The 19,462-nt window shown below is 38.4% G+C and overlaps 1 protein-coding gene across 1 annotated transcript; it reads right to left on the bottom strand.

Moving 5' to 3' along the window:
• Positions 1-411: 411 nt before the first annotated feature.
• LOC143623082 (uncharacterized) lies at positions 412-1,410 on the bottom strand. The gene has a single exon (XM_077094069.1). It carries the CDS (start codon positions 1,408-1,410, stop codon positions 412-414), a length of 999 nt encoding a protein of 332 aa, XP_076950184.1.
• Between the last annotated feature and the right edge of the window lie 18,052 nt (positions 1,411-19,462).

Genomic DNA, 19,462 nt, shown 5'->3' with positions numbered 1-19,462 from the left:
GGTACTGTTGCATCGGAGGATACGGGTCCGCGTCTTGAGGTCCTTCACAGTAAAACCGAAAGGGTTAAATTTAACAGAAACCCAATTATCTGTGATTAAACGTCTAACAGATAAAAGATTATGGATTAAATTAGGTGCATAAAGGACGTTGGTTAATTTAAGTGGCGGAAACGGTGGGGGTAAGGTTTGATTGCCTTGTCCAAGAACCGGAACAGTGGTCCTGTTTCCAACGATAATATTACGATGAATGCCATTATTAAAGTAAGACGTGAAGTTACATGGCTGGTTTGTCATGTGGGTGGTTGCTCCGCTGTCCATAGCCCATGGAGTATCCGGTGGATTAAGTGACATTGTGTATAAGGCCTGGTCAATGTCGGTCGGGGTGTAACCTGCTATAAACGCCTGATTCGGTCATGGGCCTAGGATACCCGGAGAATGACTACCAGTGGACCGAGGGGTGGTTGGATATGGGCACGGTGGTTGATTGGACCATTGATTTGCATGTGAACCGTGGCCCCATGAAGGCTGGAAAACCCATTGACCTTGAACCGAGTTGAATGGATTTGGAGGTTGTGAATAGGTGCGGTTGAGTGGTGCTCGAACACCAAAACGACCACGGCCCCTACCACGGGACCTACCCCTACCCCTACCACGGTCAGCCGATGCGTCAGGAGTGGACCGCTGGTCCGACCGAGGGGCTTGAGTGTCGGGTTTTTGAGAGGTTGTAGCATGAAGAGCGGCTCCCGCGTTCTGTGATGCATGTAAGGTCATGTTCGTTTTTCGATCATATTCCCGCATAAGCTTGGAACGTTCCTCGTGAAACGAGGGAAGCGGTTGAAGGTTGGAAATCAACATAGCAATCCCTTCGTATTGCTCGTTTAACCCGGTAAAAAGTTTTTGAACCATCTTCGCATCCGTTAATGGCGCCTCGACATTAGCAAGTTGGTCGCATATGACCTTGACCTCTTGACAGTAGGCTGCCATGTTTTCAAAGTTATCGAGGCGAGTATTATTAAGTTTCTGGGTAAGGTAGATGGCTCTGGATGATTTGTTATCTTGGAATAATGTTTCAAGGGTGGTCCAAGCTTCATGTGCATTCGTGTTGGGTTTGAGGATGGTGTTGATAAGGTCAAGAGAGATGGTGACATAGATCCATTGAAGGACTATGGCATCTAACCGATCCCAAAGGTCGGCAGCTGCGATGTCTTCGGCGGTTTGTTTTTCCTTGGACACGGAGGAGGCAGTAGGGGCGGGTTTTGGCAATAGGTGATTGTAAACTTGATATGCATGGCAATGAATCTTGAACAATTCCGACCACGATGTGTATTGGCTGGTCTCGTTATCGAGAAGAATCGGGACAACATGCCTAATGTTGGAAATGGTGATTGCTGGGTGAAGTTTCGATTCCATTGTTGGTGAGTAGGATCGAGGGGGTACCGCCGGCGAGTGAAAGAGAGATGATGAAGGAGGAGAGGGTGGGCGGCGGCGGTGATTAGGCTAATGATACCATGTAGAAAGAGATAATTGGTATAATTTGCTTGATTCTCATTATCACCAAACCGGTTCCATATATACACAGGAAATCCCATTTAATTAGGGATGAAATCAACTAACAATATAACTATATTTAACCGATATACATGCCAACTATACAATATCTATTAAAAACAAGCTAAAATCCAAAATTATGTGAAGAAAAGCACATCTCCTCATATCATTGCAGTGACTTACTTTAGGAATGGCTAGGCATATATATATAATGGAACAATTGTTGTCCAAATTTCAATGTAACTTTTCTTATTAAACATGTAATACTACATTTCATGTACTCGATATTAAACATTATAGCTAAATAAACATAATATATAATATAATTCTGGCCACACGATAGTATCCGCAGCAACGTGCGGGTAAAGATGATAGTTATATTATATTATAATAAATCAAAATATTAACTATACCTTTTTAAATATTAGTTTGGTAATTGTTGATGGGCCATATTACCCTTACTAACTAATAAAGGGGTTTCCCCTTGGTGTATATAAAGAGAGATAAATATTAACATCATAGCCTAATCACACACACATAACAATTTTGTGTGTCTCCTCTCCCCTAAACCGGGTTCCTCTCAAGAACCCTAACACCATCATTAACTATACATCCTAAAGGGGAACTTGATCAAGATGACAAACATGTCGACTACATTATACCCTGTTGTGGTTACTACTCTCTCTGTTGTAACAGGTTCATAGGTTTAATATTTATGATGTTTTCTATTACTTACAAGAAGAACTGATCAATAGATAGATGCAAAGCTATATATAATTCTATAAAAAGGAATACTTTAGAGTTCATCAAACTATTTGAATTTTTTATTGAAAATATTGAACGATTAAATTTGTACCTTTTATTTTGTAATAAACTTATATACAATTGGGGCTGTGAACTGGAAGTAGCACCTTGAGCACAACCCCAAGACCCACGGCCACTACGCCTGCCACGGGAGCGAACCATGTCATGACCATCCTCGCCCGAGCGATGTTCCATGTTGGACAGAGGTTGGGTTTGTGGTTTGATCGTGTTGCATGAAGGGCTTGGCTACAAGCCTGGGCTAGTACATGATCTGAGTAGTCTTGCGACCTTCTTCAAGTATATATTTGTTTGGACCGAACCTCATAGAAATCTGGGACCAGTTTCGTTTGAGATAGGATAGTAGCAGATGATTCTTATCATTCATTGAGTATGGAGATGAGTTGCAGCACAAGCTTGTCATTAATGACCGGGGTGTGACATTTGCTAACCGATTAAAAATTACAATAAAGCTTGATAGCAAGAGGAAACGTCCTTGAATCCGTCGAGCTGGGTATTAGAAAAACTTCTGGTTGAGGAGGATGGCCCAGGTTATTTTGTTATCTTGAAAGAAGTTTTCAAAAACGGTTGACTTCATAAGCTGTAGTGGTTCATCAGTTTTTGATTTTTGTTTGGAGGACGCGGCAAGGAGGACCGGGGGAGAGGTGTTCAAAAACTAGAAAAACACGACAATGAATCTTGAAAAGTTAAGACCATGATGTGTATTGGTTGGTTTCCAACTCGAGGGTATGATGAAGATACAAGTTTTGATGTTGAAATAGTAACTGCAGAATGAAGCTTTGATTCCAAGATGAAATATAGGGAGAATCTAGTACTTTGTCAGTTGAGGGTTGCCTAATTCTCTTGTAATCGGTTATCAACCAACTTGAGGCAAAACACAGGAAGTACTTTTTTGGGGTGAGGACTTGGATGGTAACAAAATATGTTGGGTCAGCTGGAGTAAGGTTACTACCCCAATTTACGTGGGTGGGCTCGGGATTACCCCCCTTGGGGATATTAATGTTGCCTTTCTTGACAGGAATTGATAAAATAGGATCGAGAGATAACAACGATTGATCAAAAAAATATTGAATTGATAATAATATTGTGTGGGTTCGTTCGTTACATAAGATGATATTGAAATCTGTTTATATACACGATACATATATACAACTATGGACTAATAACATATTTGACCCTTCTAATTTTTTTACATTAACATACTAAACTAAAACATAATATAAATAATAAATGACTAAAATGACCCTCCGAGTTGTGTTCGAGTTGAGTGTTTTTATATCCAACAATCACCCCCTTAATCACGATCAACTTGTAGTAGGTCTTTGACGCCGAGTAGTTCTCTCATTGTGATGAACTTGATTCTTGGTAGCGCCTTTGTTAAGATGTCAGCCTTTTGCAATTCTCCAGCAATGTGTTCAACAGCTATTTGTTCATTTTAAATGCATTCTCGTATGAAGTGATAACGAGTATCTATGTGCTTGCTTCTTCCATGAAACACGGGGTTCTTCATTAAGGCTATTGTTGATCGGTTGTCAACCATCAAGGTTACTCTTTCTTCTTTCCATCCTGTTAAAGCACTATGTAATCTCTTTAACCATAATGCTTGACATGCTGCTGTGGTTGCTGCCATGAATTCTTACTCGCATGATGATAATGCTACGGTAGGTTGCTTCTGAGTGCACCAACTGATAGGAGAGTTTCCAAAGTAGAATACTATTCCTGTTGTGCCTTTCCCTTCTTCAGTGTTAACTCCATAGCTACTATCACTATAACCAATTAACTTGCATCCTCCATTGCTTTGATAAGACATCCTATTAGACTTCTGTACTTGGTGCGATTAACTGGTTCTCCACCTTCAACTTTTGTTAGTCTAACTGTCACACCCCGACATAGGGCCTAGGCATGTGACTACAAGTTGGTACCTGTTTTGTAAATTTATCAGAGTTATGGATTAATTTTTAGCAGAAGACTTTAGGTTTGATTATAATATTAATTTACATTGAAAATTTACTCGAGAATTAAATATCTGAGTATTAGTTTACAAAATGTATGGTTCATGTTACAAGGATTTTAATGTATCAAAAACGGAGCCATCTTGTACGCGCTTCTATCTTCGATAAGACTCCAATCCTTGTTAACGCTACTTAAGCTTAGTTACCTGCAATGGGTTGGAAAAATACGTCAGCTATATGCTGGTGAACACGTATGACTCAATAAAACATTTTGAATGACGATTACAATACAAACATAGTTTTCTTGACAACCTCAGCGGAAGCATTACTACTTCCGGTATATGTACCACTGCCCTACACACATAACGGTTTTCTCCGAGCCAAACGGCTCTGAACAGAGAAACTGGTCATGACCGTTGCATCCGGCGGCTTCTTTGCCTTTTATTGATTGATTGGGCTTTAACAGTTATGTTTGGATCCATACACATGCGTATTCGGTCTAAGTTGTTTTTATTCTCTACTTTGTATTTTAATGTTTTAGAGATCACATTATCTCATGTAGACATTTGATTGACTTGTTAAGATAAACACCCGTTCATCTTATCAAGTATAAATAGGTTTTGATTGATTGAAAAGGTTAACATATTCACCTGTACCGTCGGTGTTGAAAACCTTGACTGATTGATTGATTGTGAATGATACTTAACCTATACATAAATAGGTTTGTATGAATGTTTTGAATAATGTTAAGCTATGATTGTAAGCTTAACCTTGAAATCATTTATCTTTGATTGTGAATGAAAACACTTGGTTTTATGTGACGTTTGAAGTAGCATGCTTTGGTTTATAGGTTATAACACGTTGGTAAGTTTCTCCAGGTAATTAAACGAGTCCCTCGGTTGATTGGGATTTATATGAATTACTTTTCCTTTGGCAAGAAACTTATTACTAGTGATATCCCCCTTACAGTTACTACATGCCCGTCAAAATATATCTTTTGTTGACATTACTTCGCTATGAAGTAACGTTTATGAAAACTTGTTTATGAATGTGAATGTTTGTAAAATACGATCAAGGTTAAAGGCCGTAGCTTCGATTGATAGTCTAAGCTATAATTCAAATAACTTAAACATAACTCCTACCTTAATGTGGATACTTAGATTGATAATAAGAAAAAGGCAGGATCTTGATCAACTCGCTTATGTGATTGCTACTTGATTATGACTTCCTTTCTTGTATGAACTTCGAGAAAATATTAACGGGGCACGCCTTACGAGGTTATGTGTGTGTAAATGGAGGTGTGTTTGGGATGAATGGAGCTCATGCCCGTCACCCCCTTTTATAGGCGAATTCAGAACCCCATCGCGGTACACGATGGGTTTCTTGGGACCCATCGCGTACCGCGGCGCCGCAATTTTATGCCGCCTTATGCAGTGGTGACACGTGGCCTGTCATACTGTGTCACGTGTTGACACGTTGTTGGACACGTGTCCACTGACTCATCAAGTCCATCGCGCTACGCGATGGGTTAAGACTCACCCCGTCGCGTATCGCGATGAGTTCATATTTTCAGAATTTACATTTTTGGTCCTTATACTTTCTTAGTTAGTAATTTAGGTTCAAAATTAATAGGGTAAAAGACGCAGTGTTACATCATCCCCACCTTTTGAATAATCTCGTCCTCGAGATTTATTGGAATAGATAGGGATATTTCTTCTTCATTTCTGACTCGAGCTCCCACGTATACTCGGTTCCTCGTCTTGAATCCCATTTGACTTTCACGAGCTTGAGTCGTTTGTGCTTGAGAAACTTGATCATGCTATCTTGTATTTGAATCAGCTTTTCTACAAACTTTAGCTTCTCGTTAATCTTGACATCTTTCAATGGCATCGCAAGGGTTTCGTCGGCTAAACACTTGCAGAGATTGGATACGTGAAACACGTCATGAATTCCTTTCATTTCATCGGGTAACTCTAAACGATAAGCAACTGGTCCAATTCTTTCATGTATTTTGAATGGTCCAACAAATCGTGGACTCAGTTTTCCTTTTTTCCCGAATCTTACTACACCTTTCCAAGGCGATACTTTCAATAATACTCTATCGCCTTCTTTAAACTCCAATGGCTTGCGACGAACGTCTGCATAGCTCTTTTGTCTATCTCATGCTGCCTTTAATCGTTCTCGGATTTATATAACTTGGTCAGTAGTCCTTTGAACAATTTCGGGTCCTGACAACTGCTATCACCTGTTTCAGACCAACATACAGGTGTTCTACAGTTACGCCCATACAATGCTTCGAATGGTGCGGCTTGGATACTCGTATGATAACTGTTGTTGTACAAGAACTCCATCAGCGCGAGATGAGTGTCCCAACTTCCTCCTAAGTCGATAACACATGCACGAAGCATGTCTTCTAAGGTTTGAATTGTACGTTCACTTTGGCCATCAGTTTGGGGATGGTATGCGGTACTTAAGTTTAATCGAGTCCCTATAGCCTTTCGAAAGCTTGACCAAAAATTTGAAGTAAAACGGCTATCTCTATCAGAAATGATGGATAGCGGCATGTAAAGATACTAAGTTTTCGACATATAAATGTGCTAACTTATCCATACTAAACGTTTCTTGAATTGGAATAAAATGGGCAGACTTGGTAAGTCTATCAACAATAACCCAGATCGCATCATTTTGACGAGAAGTTTTTGGTAACATCATGATGAAATCCATAGTTATCATATCCCATTTCCATATCGGGATTTCCGGTTATTGTAGTAATCCTAACGGCTTTTGATGTTTAGCTTTCACTTTAGAACACGTCAGGCATTTAGCTACATACAAGGCAATATCTTTCTTCATCCCGATCCACCAATAATCATCTTTTATATTGTGATACATCTTGTCACTTCCTGGATGCATCATATACTTTGACTTGTGAGCTTCTTATAGAATCTTATCTCTTAGACTTCCGACCATCGGTACCCAGATCCTTGTACCGAGTCTAAGTATTTCATCACTTCCTTTAATCAATTGATCGATTGTACCATTCTCTTTTTCGGCTTTAATGTTCCCTTCTTCTAGTGCCAACTTCTGAGCTTCTTATATTTGGCTAGCTAGATCAATTTTAAGTTCCAATCTAAGAGCTCGAACTTTCTTTGGTTTCTCATGTTCTTTCCTACTCAAGGCATCACCCACCACGTTAGCCTTTCCTTCGTGATATACAATCTCACAGTCGTAGTCATTAGGCGTTTCCATCCATCGCCTTTGCCTCATATTCAATTCTCTTTGATCGAATATATGCTTTAAACTTTTGTGATCAGTGTATACAATGAACTTAACACCATACAAGTAATGTCGCCATAATTTCAACGCGAAAATTATAGCACCCAATTCAAGGTCGTGTGTGGTGTAATTATTTTCATGAACTTTTAACTGTCTTGAAGCATAAGAAATTACTTTCTTTCCTTGCATCAAAACACATCCCATTCCCGTGTGCAAAGCATCACAGTAAATGATAAAGTTTTCTAGTCCTTTTTGTAATGCCAGAATAGGTGCATTGGTTAACTTTTGTTTAAGTGTTTCAAATGCTTCTTCCTGCTTCGATCCCCATTCAAATTTAATTGCCTTTCTTGTGAGTGAAGTTAATGGAACAGCTATTCGGGAGAAGTCTTGAATGAATCTTCTGTAATATCCGGCTAAGCCTAGAAAACTTCGGACTTGAGTCGGCGTCTTAGGTTTCTCCCATTTAGTTATTGCTTCAATCTTTGCTGGGTCTACTTGAATACCCTTTTCATTTAAAACATGACCAAGAAATTGGACTTCGGATAACCAAAATTCACACTTGGAGAATTTGGCGTATAATTTCTTGTTTCTTAGGGTTTCAAGTATGATCTTGAGATGAACTTGATGATCGTCTTTGGATTTTGAATAAACGAGAATGTCATAGATGAAAACGATAACAAACTTGTCTAAGTATTGTTTGCAAATTCGATTCATCATGTCCATAAAAGCTTCTGGAGCATTAGTGAGTCCAAAAGGCATCACGGTGAACTCATAATGTCCATATCGGGTTCTAAAGGCTGTCTTTGGTATATCTTTTTCTTGCACTTTCAATTGATGGTAACCCGATCTTAGATCAATCTTTGTAAAACAACTTGCTCCTTGAAGTTGATCAAACAAATCGTCAATTCTTGGAAGTGGATACTTGTTCTTGATTGTGACTTTGTTAAGCTCTCTATAATCTATACACATTCTCATCGATCCGTCCTTCTTCTTTATGAACAAAATTGGGGCTCCCCACGGTGAGGAACTCGGTCGTATAAATCCTTTCTCCAAAAGTTCATCTAATTGTTTCTTTAGTTCTTTCATTTCTGTAGGTGCTAGACGATAAGGAGATTTGGCTATTGGTGATGTTCCTGGCATGAGGTCGATTCTAAATTCTACTTCTCTATCTGGCGGGGCTCCTGGTAGCTCATTAGGAAATACGTCTGGAAACTCTGATACAATTGGTACTTCCTCCATTTTCTTTGGTTCGGGTTCCTTCGTTACATAGGCCATGAATGTGAGGCATCCCTTACCTATGCAATGACTTGCTTTAATCTTGGAAATGATTCCTATATTTCCTCCTTCTTTATCTCCGGTGATACGAATGGTTTTGTTATTAGGTATTCGAATGTCGATGGCTTTATCGTTACATAGTATATGGGCTTGATTAGATGATAACCAGTCCATACCTAAAACTACATCAAAACCTGCTAATGTCATGGGTAACAATCATCAAGGTATGACGTGATTGGCTAGAGAAATTGTGGCATTATCTAAAGCCCCGGTTATTCTACTTACACTTCCATCAGCGGTTTCTACTTCATAATGTTTATCTAGTTTAACTAAGGGTTCATTTAATAGACTACACAATTTATAATCTATAATGCTTTGGTTTGCACTCGAGTCAAATAAAATCCTAGCATAAACATTATTTATAGGAAACGTACCGGTGATCACATCCGGTATATAGGCTGCCTTCTGAGTGTCTCATGAAAACATGTGCATTTCCCTTCTTGGTCTCGGTCTTGGCACCTCTGTCACTTGCACCAGCCGTCACAGTCATCGGCTTTTTCTTTGGGCACTCGGTACTATATTGTCCCTTCTCGCCACACTCAAAACATACTCCTGCCTTTTTCCTGCAATCTGTTTCCGAATGTCCCGGTTTCTTGCAAAATCCACATACAACGGTGTTAGTTGGTCGAAGACATCTACCGAAATGTCTCCTACCGCATGACTTGCAAATGGGGTGACTATACACAAATCCCCCTTCTCTTTTCTTCTGCCGTCTTTTTCACCTTTCCACCCACACTTGTTTTTCCATCATCCTTCTTTTTCTCATCTCGATTCCTCAGCATCCCGTCCATCAAATATCCGGCCAACTCCATGGCCGACTCTGTTGTGGACGGCATATGTGAACGAACTAAATCACGGATCTCGATTGGTAACCCGTAGATATAGCGTGTCACTTTGTTAATTTCAGGAGTGACCAGATGTGGGACAATTCTACAATACTCAAGGAACTTGGTGTTATATTCCTTGAGATTGGTTCCCACAACTTTGTGGTTCCATAGTTTAGTCTGAATTTGGTCCATTTCGTTTATGGGACAAAACTTCTTCAATATCATGGCCTTGAACGTCTCCCAATATAGGTTGTGTAAATTTTCTCTACCCTTAATTCCAATTAGGGTATTCCACCACTCCAATGCTTCCCCTTTGAACATCTAGGAAGTGTATTGTACCTTCTCACTTTTCGTACACTTGCTTATCAGCACAATCGATTCCATTTCCTCCAACCATCGGAGGGTGTGTATCGCTCCCTTATCCCCATGAAACTCTTTGGGGTTATAAACTTTAAACACTTTGAAATCACAACCCTCGTGTATTTTTAACTTCTTGGTTTTATCACGGAGGTTGTTCTCAGCAGTCGAACTCTCATCACTTGCTTCTTTCTTTTTCTTACTTTCCTTCTTTTTTACTTTCTTTCTTTTCTGACTCCTTTTTAGATTCTTTCTTTGATTCTCTTTTTGAAGTAGTAGATTCGATTTTACTTTGACTTGCCCTGTTATTAGAATGTGAGGCGGTTCGACTCGGATCATTTTTCATTAAATCCTAAAACGGAGTTATAGCTTCTTTGATTAAATCGCGAATACCGAGCACATAGTCTTTCGGTATTGCTTGAATGTTTTCTGCTACTGTCTTTTCTTTGTTTATGTTTTCTGCTACGGACTTTTCTTTATTATTTATTTGCATTTCTTGATTACTGTTGGCTTTAGACATGCTGTTACATGAATAAAACAAAATTCAGAGAAAAGACAGACTTTCTTTATAATACATTATTTATCTTACAAAGAAAACATAACAGTTAACAACAATATGTAACAACGATTCCTAATCCTTAATCCACTTTTTAACAAGATTTTTCATATTGTCACATTTCTTAACTATCTTCTTTCCCATTCTCTTTTTGTCAACTTTCTCATTCCTTAGCTCATACATCACTGAATTTGGCGGGTTAGGATATCCCGTTGGTGCGGATGCAGCTGGGAAGAGATAAGAGTTTTCTTATGGATAGAGGTGTGGATTTGCAACGTATGTATTCATTTCCTCATCGGGAATATTAGTTGTATAAAATTCCTCGATCAGGTTTGCCTCTTCACGAATCTCTTTAGCTTGTTGTGATATGGAAGGTCTTGGTCAATTATATGGAGGAAAATAAGGATTCTCATTCTCTTCATTCTTTTCTTCGGGATCCTCCTCTTCCTCGGGATCTTCCTCCGATTAATAAGGGTTCTTGATTGGTGATTGAACTAATCTCTTTTTGTATGGCAGGATGGCTCTCATCCTTGGTTTACAGCTTGGTTCTGCAGTGGTTGGTGGAATCTTGTATTGATAGTTCAAAGGTGGTGATCCGAATTGCCATCTCCTTTTATCAGAGTGACAATTCATCCAGCTAGATGATTCCGACTCAGTTTCCTGTTTGATCTTACTTTGCACTTCCTGTTCCTCGGAAGTATGGTACGTGGGAATGTCGGATGGGTAGTACTGAGGATTATCGTGGGCTGTATTATCGGAAATTTCGATTGGGCATTGTTGACTTCCTGGGAGATACACGGGTTGGCTCCCATATGGTAACATCGGAATGATTGGTTGACTGTGATTGAAAAAACTTGTGTAATAACTATTGCTACTCTCCATGTCGGATGGTTCGTAGTTGATTGTCGGTTTTGATCGGATTGCTACTCGGTATCTATGACCAAGGTAATTAATATAAGACATCTGCACATAGTTAGATTAGGGATAGGAAGTTTACCAATCCTATCTTATACCTGCGAATAATAATAACTTTAAAGTTAAAGCTTAGGTACTAATGTTTAAATACCTAATTCGCTGAAACCGATGGCTCTGATACCAACCTGTCACACCCCGACATAGGGCCTAGGCGTGTGACTACAAGTTGGTACCTGTTTTGTAAATATATCAGAGTTATGGATTAATTTTTAGCGGAAGACTTTAGGTTTAATTATAATATTAATTTACATTGAAAATTTACTCGAGAATTACATACCTGAGTATTAGTTTACAAAATGTATGTTTCATATTACAAGGATTTTAATGTATCAAAAACGGAGCCATCTTGTACGCGCTTCTATCTTCGATAAGACTCCAATCCTTGTTAACGCTACTTAAGCTTAGTTACCTGCAATGGGTTGGAAAAATACGTCAGCTATATGCTGGTGAACACGTATGACTCAATAAAACATTTTGAATGACGATTACAATACAAACATAGTTTTCTTGACAACCTCAGCGGAAGCATTACTACTTCCGGTATATGTACCACTGCCCTACACACATAATGGTATTCTCCGAGCCAAACGGCCTTGAACAGAGAAATGGTCATGACCGTTGCAGCCCGCGGCTTCTTTGCCTTTGATTGATTGATTGGGCTTTAACAGTTATGTTTGGATCCATACACATGCGTATTCGGTCTGAGTTGATTTTATTCTCTACTTTGTATTATAATGTTTTAGAGATCACATTATCTCATGTAGACATTTGATTGACTTGTTAAGACAAACACCCGTTCATCTTATCAAGTATAAATTTGTTTTGATTGATTGAAAAGGTTAACATATTCACCTTTACCGTCGGTGTTGAAAACCTTGACTGATTGATTGATTGTGAATGATACTTAACCTATACATAAATAGGTTTGTATGAATGTTTTGAATAATGTTAAGCTATGGTTGTAAGCTTAACCTTGAAATCATTTATCTTTGATTGTGAATGAAAACACTTGGTTTTATGTGACGTTTGATGTAGCATGCTTTGGTTTATAGGTTATAACACGTTGGTAAGTTTCTCCAGGTAAGTAAATGGGTCCCTCGGTTGATTGGGATTTATATGAATTACTTTTCCTTAGGAATGAAACTTACTACTAGTGATATCCCCCTTACAGTTACTACATGCCCGTAAAATTCTTTTGTTGACATTACTTCGCTATGAAGTAACGTTTATGAAAACTCGTTTATGAAAACTCGTTTATGAATGTGAATGTTTGTAAAATACGATCAAGGTTAAAGGTCATAGCCTCGATTGATAGTCTAAGCTATAATTCAAATAACTTAAACATAACTCCTACCTTAATGTGGATACTTAGATTGATAATAAGAAAAAGGCAGGATCTTGATCTACTCGCTTATGTAATTGATACTTGATTATGACTTCGTTTCTTGTACAAACTTCGAGAAAATGTTACGTCAGCTTATTATGGCAACGGGGCATGCCTTACGAGGTTATGTGTGTGTAAATGGAGGTGTGTTTGGGATGAATAGAGCTCATGCCCGTCACCCCCTTTTATAGGCAAATTCAGGACCCCATCGCGGTACGCGATGGGTTTCTTGGGACCCGTCGCGTACCGCAGTGCCGCAATTTTACGCCACCTTATGCGGTGGTGACACGTGGCCTGTCATATTATGCCAAGTTTTGACACGTTGTTGGACACGTGTCCACTGACTCATCAAGTCCATCGCGCTACGCGATGGGTTAAGACTCACCCCGTCGCGTATCGCGATGAGTTCATATTTTCAGAATTTACATTTTTGGTTCTTATACTTTCTAAGGTAGTAATTTAGGTTCAAAATTAATAGGATAAAAGACGCGGTGTTACACTAAGTTCTGGATCCATTGGTATCTTTGTATCATTGCTCTCAAGCATTTCCAAGTCCTTGAGAATCTTGTTCACATAACCAGTTTGTTTAATTGAGATACCACCCTCTGTTTGGGTGACTTCAATACCTAAGTAGTAGGCAAATAAACCTAAGTCGCTCATTTCGAATTTTCCTTCCATTTGTGATTTGAACTTGTCAATTTCTTTCTTCGGCGATCCGGTGACAATCAAATCATCAACATAAACGCCCACTATCATATTAGAGTTTGAACTTGCTTTGATATAGACTGCTTGTTCTAACGAACACTTTTTAAATCCAAGTGACTTCAATGTGTTGTCTAACTTTACATTCCATGCACGTGGTGCTTGTCGTAGTCCATACAAAGCTTTTGAAAGTTTGTAAACTTTTCCTTTGTCTTGTGGTTTCACAAAGCCTTCAGGTTGAGAAACGTACACTTCTTCCTTCAATTCTCCATGTAAGAATGTTGATTTAACATCTAGATTGTGTACTTCCCAGTTTTTATGAGCAGCTAAGGCTAAAATTAAGCGTACAGTTTCTATTTGTGATACTGGGGCAAAGACTTCTCAAAATCTATCCCATGTTGGTGTACATAACCTTTTGCTACTAAACGTGCCTTGTGTTTTATTATATTTCCACTTGCGTCTCTCTTGGTCTTGAATACCCATTTCAAACCTATTGCTTTATGATCCTTGGGTAAATCGGTCAAGATCCAAGGGTCTTGTTCCTACTGATTGAATCTAATTCAACTTTCATAGCTTCAATCCATTTTTCATCTACTGTTGCCTCCTTATACGTTCTAGGTTCTTCTTCAACTAGTAACAATTCATTTTCATCTAAGACTACTTCTGGTGCTCAAGCATAAATATCTTCTAAACTTTGAAATCTTAATGTTGTATGATCATAAGTTCTAGAGGAGCTTGCAGATGTTTCAGAGTTTGGTTCGTGGGTGTACGATTGTGGAGTGACTGGTGAATTTGGTGGATTAACGGGTGAATGAGGTGCTTCTTCATCTTCATCATGATTGCTAACTTCAATGTGTTCAAACTGAGGTTTAGGGTTATCGGGTAGAATTGTTGTTGAACCATATTCAACTATAAATTTTGTCCACTCGTTTTCTTCTTTACCTCTAGCATCCTCTTTCCAATTCCAAAACTCCTTTTCTTTAAAATGTACATCCCTACTAATACAAATTCTATTTGTTCTAGGATCAAATAGTCTATAAGCTTTTGATCCTGGTTCACTACCTAAATATACCATTTCAGTGCTTCTATCATCCAACTTCTTTAAGTGTGGTAGTAACACTTTTGCAAATGCCTTACAACCAAAAACTTTAAGATACTTCAAATTCGGCTTATCACCTTTAAGCTCTTCGAAAGGTGTGCTATCAGCTAAAGCTCTGGTTGGTGTTCGATTTAGGATGCAGATAGCAAGTTGTCTTTAGCATACTCCTGGTAGTAGATAGTATTGTTCTATTTCTTCGTTCTACCATGCCATTCTGCTGCGGGGAGTATGGTGCAGTAAGTTGTCTTGCTATTCCATTTTCTTTACAAAATTTGGAGAAATCTTTGGACGTGAATTCTCCACCTCTGTCAGTTCTAAACATCTTCAATTTGGTTCCTAACTCTATTTCTATCATCAACTTAAATTCCTTAAACGTCTCAAACGCTTGATCTTTTGATTCGAGAAAGTATACCCACATGTACCTTGTACAGTCGTCAACTAATAAGAAAATATACTTCCTTCCTGAATGAGTTGATGGCGAGATAGGACCACAAAGATCTCCTGAAACTAAATCTAACGGTTTAGTTGATTGATGTAACACAATGTGTACACCTTTTAGCATCAAATTATCCTCTTATTTTGGAAAAACTCCATGCAAATTCGTTGTATTCGGTACTTATATGATTTATTTATGAATTTGCAAGTCCGGGCGCCCGCCCGACGAAGAAACGATGAAAAGATGGTGTTTTTCGGACAAAAATCAAGAATCTGCCAAAAGTGCATGACCATGCTAAGAAAGCGCATGACCATGCAGAGCAGGTGCATGACCATGCTAAGGAAGTGTATGGCCATGCTGAGAAACTGCACCATCATTCACTTTATAGGTATGATGGTGCACCTTTATCGAAACCCGTGCACATCTGATATCGTGCCAAAGTGCATGACCATGCTAGGAAAGTACATGACCATGTTGTGAAACTGCACCATCATGCACTTTATGTGCATGATGGTGCACCTTTATTGTAACCCGTGGACATCTGATATTGTGCCAAAAGTGAAACTGCACCATCATGCACTTTTTGTGCACCACCGTGCACTCCCGAGGGCACAAGCCCGTGCACTAACCGATGCCGAGAACAAGACACATCAACTTTTAAAGTGCACTAGCTAGTGCCGGAAATGCACGACCATGCACTTTTTGTGCATGACCGTGCACCTTTTTGGAACCTGCAACTCTGAGCATCCGAAAGTGAAAGTTTGACTTACCCAAAATAGTGCACGACCATGCACTTTTTGTGCATGACCGTGCACTTTGTCCAGAAGCTTATAAACACTTATTTTCACTTCATTTTGATGTGTGGAGTCTTGGGGATTCTATCTTAACCAAGTGCAGCAATTTTAGGGGATTCTTGGAGGCTTCCACCAACACAAGATTCATCATTCGATCCTTCAATCCTTGCTTGATCTTAGTTTGCATTCCTTTGTTCTTGAACATGTTTTGTAAGCTTATTTCAAGTTTGATTGTAGTTGTATTAAGCCTTATGGGCTAATTACTTTTGCTATCTAGACAATGTTGAAGCTCTTGCTAATGTGATATATTATCTATGCATGATTTTGGTAAAGTGGTGTTCTTTCAAGAATATGGTTGAGTTTATAAGTTGATATTGATGGTTTTCTTGTTTGTTATAGTTACTTAACCTTGTTAGTTTTGCAAATGTTTAGGCATTCATGTTGGAAAACTATGTTCTAGATGTTTGTTTGTAAACTTTGAATGTTCATGAAATCTTTGTTTACATTACTAAGTTAGGAATGACTTGTAAAAATTAACTTGGTTATATAGTTATTGATGAGTATGAAACCCTACACTTAATATTGGAAAATTGATGAGTGTTGTTATGATTCTTGACTTGGTGATGACTTGCTAGTTAAAGTTTCATAAGTTTATATTAATTTCATGAATTTGGCTTCTTTAGTGTAATCTTAGGTGGTTAGAATGTTGTTCATACTAGCTTTCCTTTGATTATGAGACTTTGTTGTTTTGACAAACAAGTTAGTCTATATTTATCTCTTGATTGAAAACCCATCATGATGATTATTTGTTAGTATTAGGTTGCTTTATTGAAATCTAGTATTTATGTTTAGATTCATGATGTTTTGCCATATCATTGTTATTTTGTCATGTTAGTAGAGTGGATTCTTGTCTAGGTAGTTTGTTGGATTGATTGTTTTCTTGTATTTTTACTTGCTTTGTTTTCATTGTATGCTAGTTTAATTAGTTAAATATCCAAATCAAGATTTAATTGTTTGGTTGGTCATTTACAAAGATTTAGTACTAGAAAGTTGCCGTGTCCATGGATTGATACTCGGTTCTTACCGACACTTTATTACAGACGATAGGTACACTTGCCTTTCGTGTGTGGTTTAGTTGTAGGTGAAAACCTATTTTAAAACCCGATTTGTGTGGAACTTTTACTTAGATTTATATATATATATTCACACACGTCATGATCTTGATTCGGCTTGCCTTGGATATGGAGATCTACTATGCTTTTCAAGCAAGCAGGAATCACAGACTTGTGAGGAGTGTGTAATTCGAGGCACTCCGTTAACTAACTTATTCCGTGTCATGTCTTTAATCGTGTTAAAGTTCATATGACAAAGTGTGTTCCATAGCCATGCTTCATCTTGAAAATTAACTAACAGTGAGATGGGTGTACCAATCTTCAAATTAATTATGTAAAGTCTATTCTTCGAACGTTCGACTTTCATGAGAAGTGTTTCCTTTATGTCATACAAACGTAACTGATTGTATTCCATAAGACTTACATCTGATTTCTGTCAGTTGCCCTAGACTCAAAATATTGCTTTTAAGACTGGGAATGTGATAACAATTGGTCACAACTCTTTGCTCCATGTTTTTACATTCCAACAATATTGAGCCCATGCCTTTTATTTCTACATACGAACCATCACCAAAACGAACATTCCCATTGATCTTCTCATCTAATTCAGTGAAGTTTTCTCGTGAACCGGTCATATGGTTGCTAGCACCATTGTCGAGATACCACATGCTTTCATCAGTTAACCTATAGTTACTGGGCTTGATCTCCTTTTCGTTTAAGAAAACTACTTGAGTATCAATATGATCTTCACAGATTGCCATTAAAAGGGTCGGCTCCTCGTCCTCTTGCACTAGATTGGTCTGATCTTGTGCATGATCCTTTTGAGGGCAATTTGAAGAATAATGTCCAAGTTTGCTACATTTGTAACATCTAACCTTACTCGTGTCACTAGTGAACTTCTTTCTATTTTGGTTTGAATCTTTGGACGAGTCTTGAGTGGAATCTTCCCGGGATGATGATGGTGTAAACCGTCCACGGCCTCGGCCTCGTGGATTGAACCTCCTACTTCCTCGTCTTGCATTTGATTGTCCACGACCATGATTAACGTCATTCCATGTGAACATCAACTTATCCTGATTTTCAACTAGACTACCTTTCTTTGACTTGATTCGTTCCTCGAAAGTTTTAAGTCTTCCGATGGTTTCGTCTAAAGTCATTTCATCTAAATCCGAGTATTGTTCTATTGATGCTACTATTTGGATGAATATTTCGGGCACGGAGTTAAGTAACTTACGTACTAGGGTTGATTCATCAAAATTTGATCCTAAACCATTTTCTCTAGAAACTATGGCGTTCAACTTTGTCACATCCCTATCTTAGGCCTGGGAGTATGATCCATAGTTGGTACCACATTTGTAAATATATCAGAGTTACGATTTAATGCGGAAGACTTTAATAAACATGTGGATTTAAAGGTTAAATATTTACATTACAAAAGACGAGACTAAAGTCTCGTTTAGTATTTACTTGTTTATATGTTTTACAAAAACATCACATTTTAATATTTAAACAAAATTATCCGAGCCATCGGATTCTTTGAGCTTCTTCGTCTTTCAAGTCCTAATCTTGGTTACCTGCAAAATGTTATATAATACGTCAGCAACGAATGCTGGTGAATATGCTGACGCAAAAATATTTTCTTTACTTAATTACCCCTCGAAACCACGGAAGCCTTGGCACATCTTGGCTTAGGAATAATCAAGTTACAGCAAATATCATTATAAACTCGAGTCTCTACACTAGGTCACCCCAGCAAAACACCGCAGCGTTTCGACGTACTTAGATACCATAAATATACACAACGTCATTCTCACTCGAACATACTTTGGTTCGGCCCATCGTGGCTGGAGGTCGTGACCAGGCGTGGTGCGATGTGCCCACCGCATTTAACCACATATGTAAGGATCCAGACAAACGTATACTACACCCTGAGGGCTAGGCTTATACTCTTATTTACAATGTTTTTAGAGACACGTAGCCTCATGTAAAGTTTTACACATAACATGTTTGATTTTATTAAAAACAAGTTTGTAAAAGTGGGGCGTATTCACCTTTTCAAATGAGATCGGTTTCCAACACCGTCCGTGAGTCTTTCTCTTGCTGTCTCGCACCTATAGTACGAGTATAACTTTTATTAGTCGGACATACAATCCGGCTTAAAACTTTTAGTCCTATTTATCTCGATGAACCTTTAGTTCAATATTCTTTTTACTTTAAACCCTTTAGTTAAAAAGCAATATTTATAAACCTTTAGTTTATTATATAAAACCCTACGTTTCTTCTTTCT

Source organism: Bidens hawaiensis, unplaced genomic scaffold (assembly GCF_021521415.1).
Source record: "Bidens hawaiensis isolate Kalapana, Puna unplaced genomic scaffold, B.hawaiensis_p1.1 tig00000369_1, whole genome shotgun sequence".
Taxonomy (NCBI): Eukaryota; Viridiplantae; Streptophyta; class Magnoliopsida; order Asterales; family Asteraceae; genus Bidens; species Bidens hawaiensis.
The sequence above is the reverse complement of the archived record's forward strand: the minus strand, read 5'-3'. Positions and strand labels throughout refer to the sequence as shown.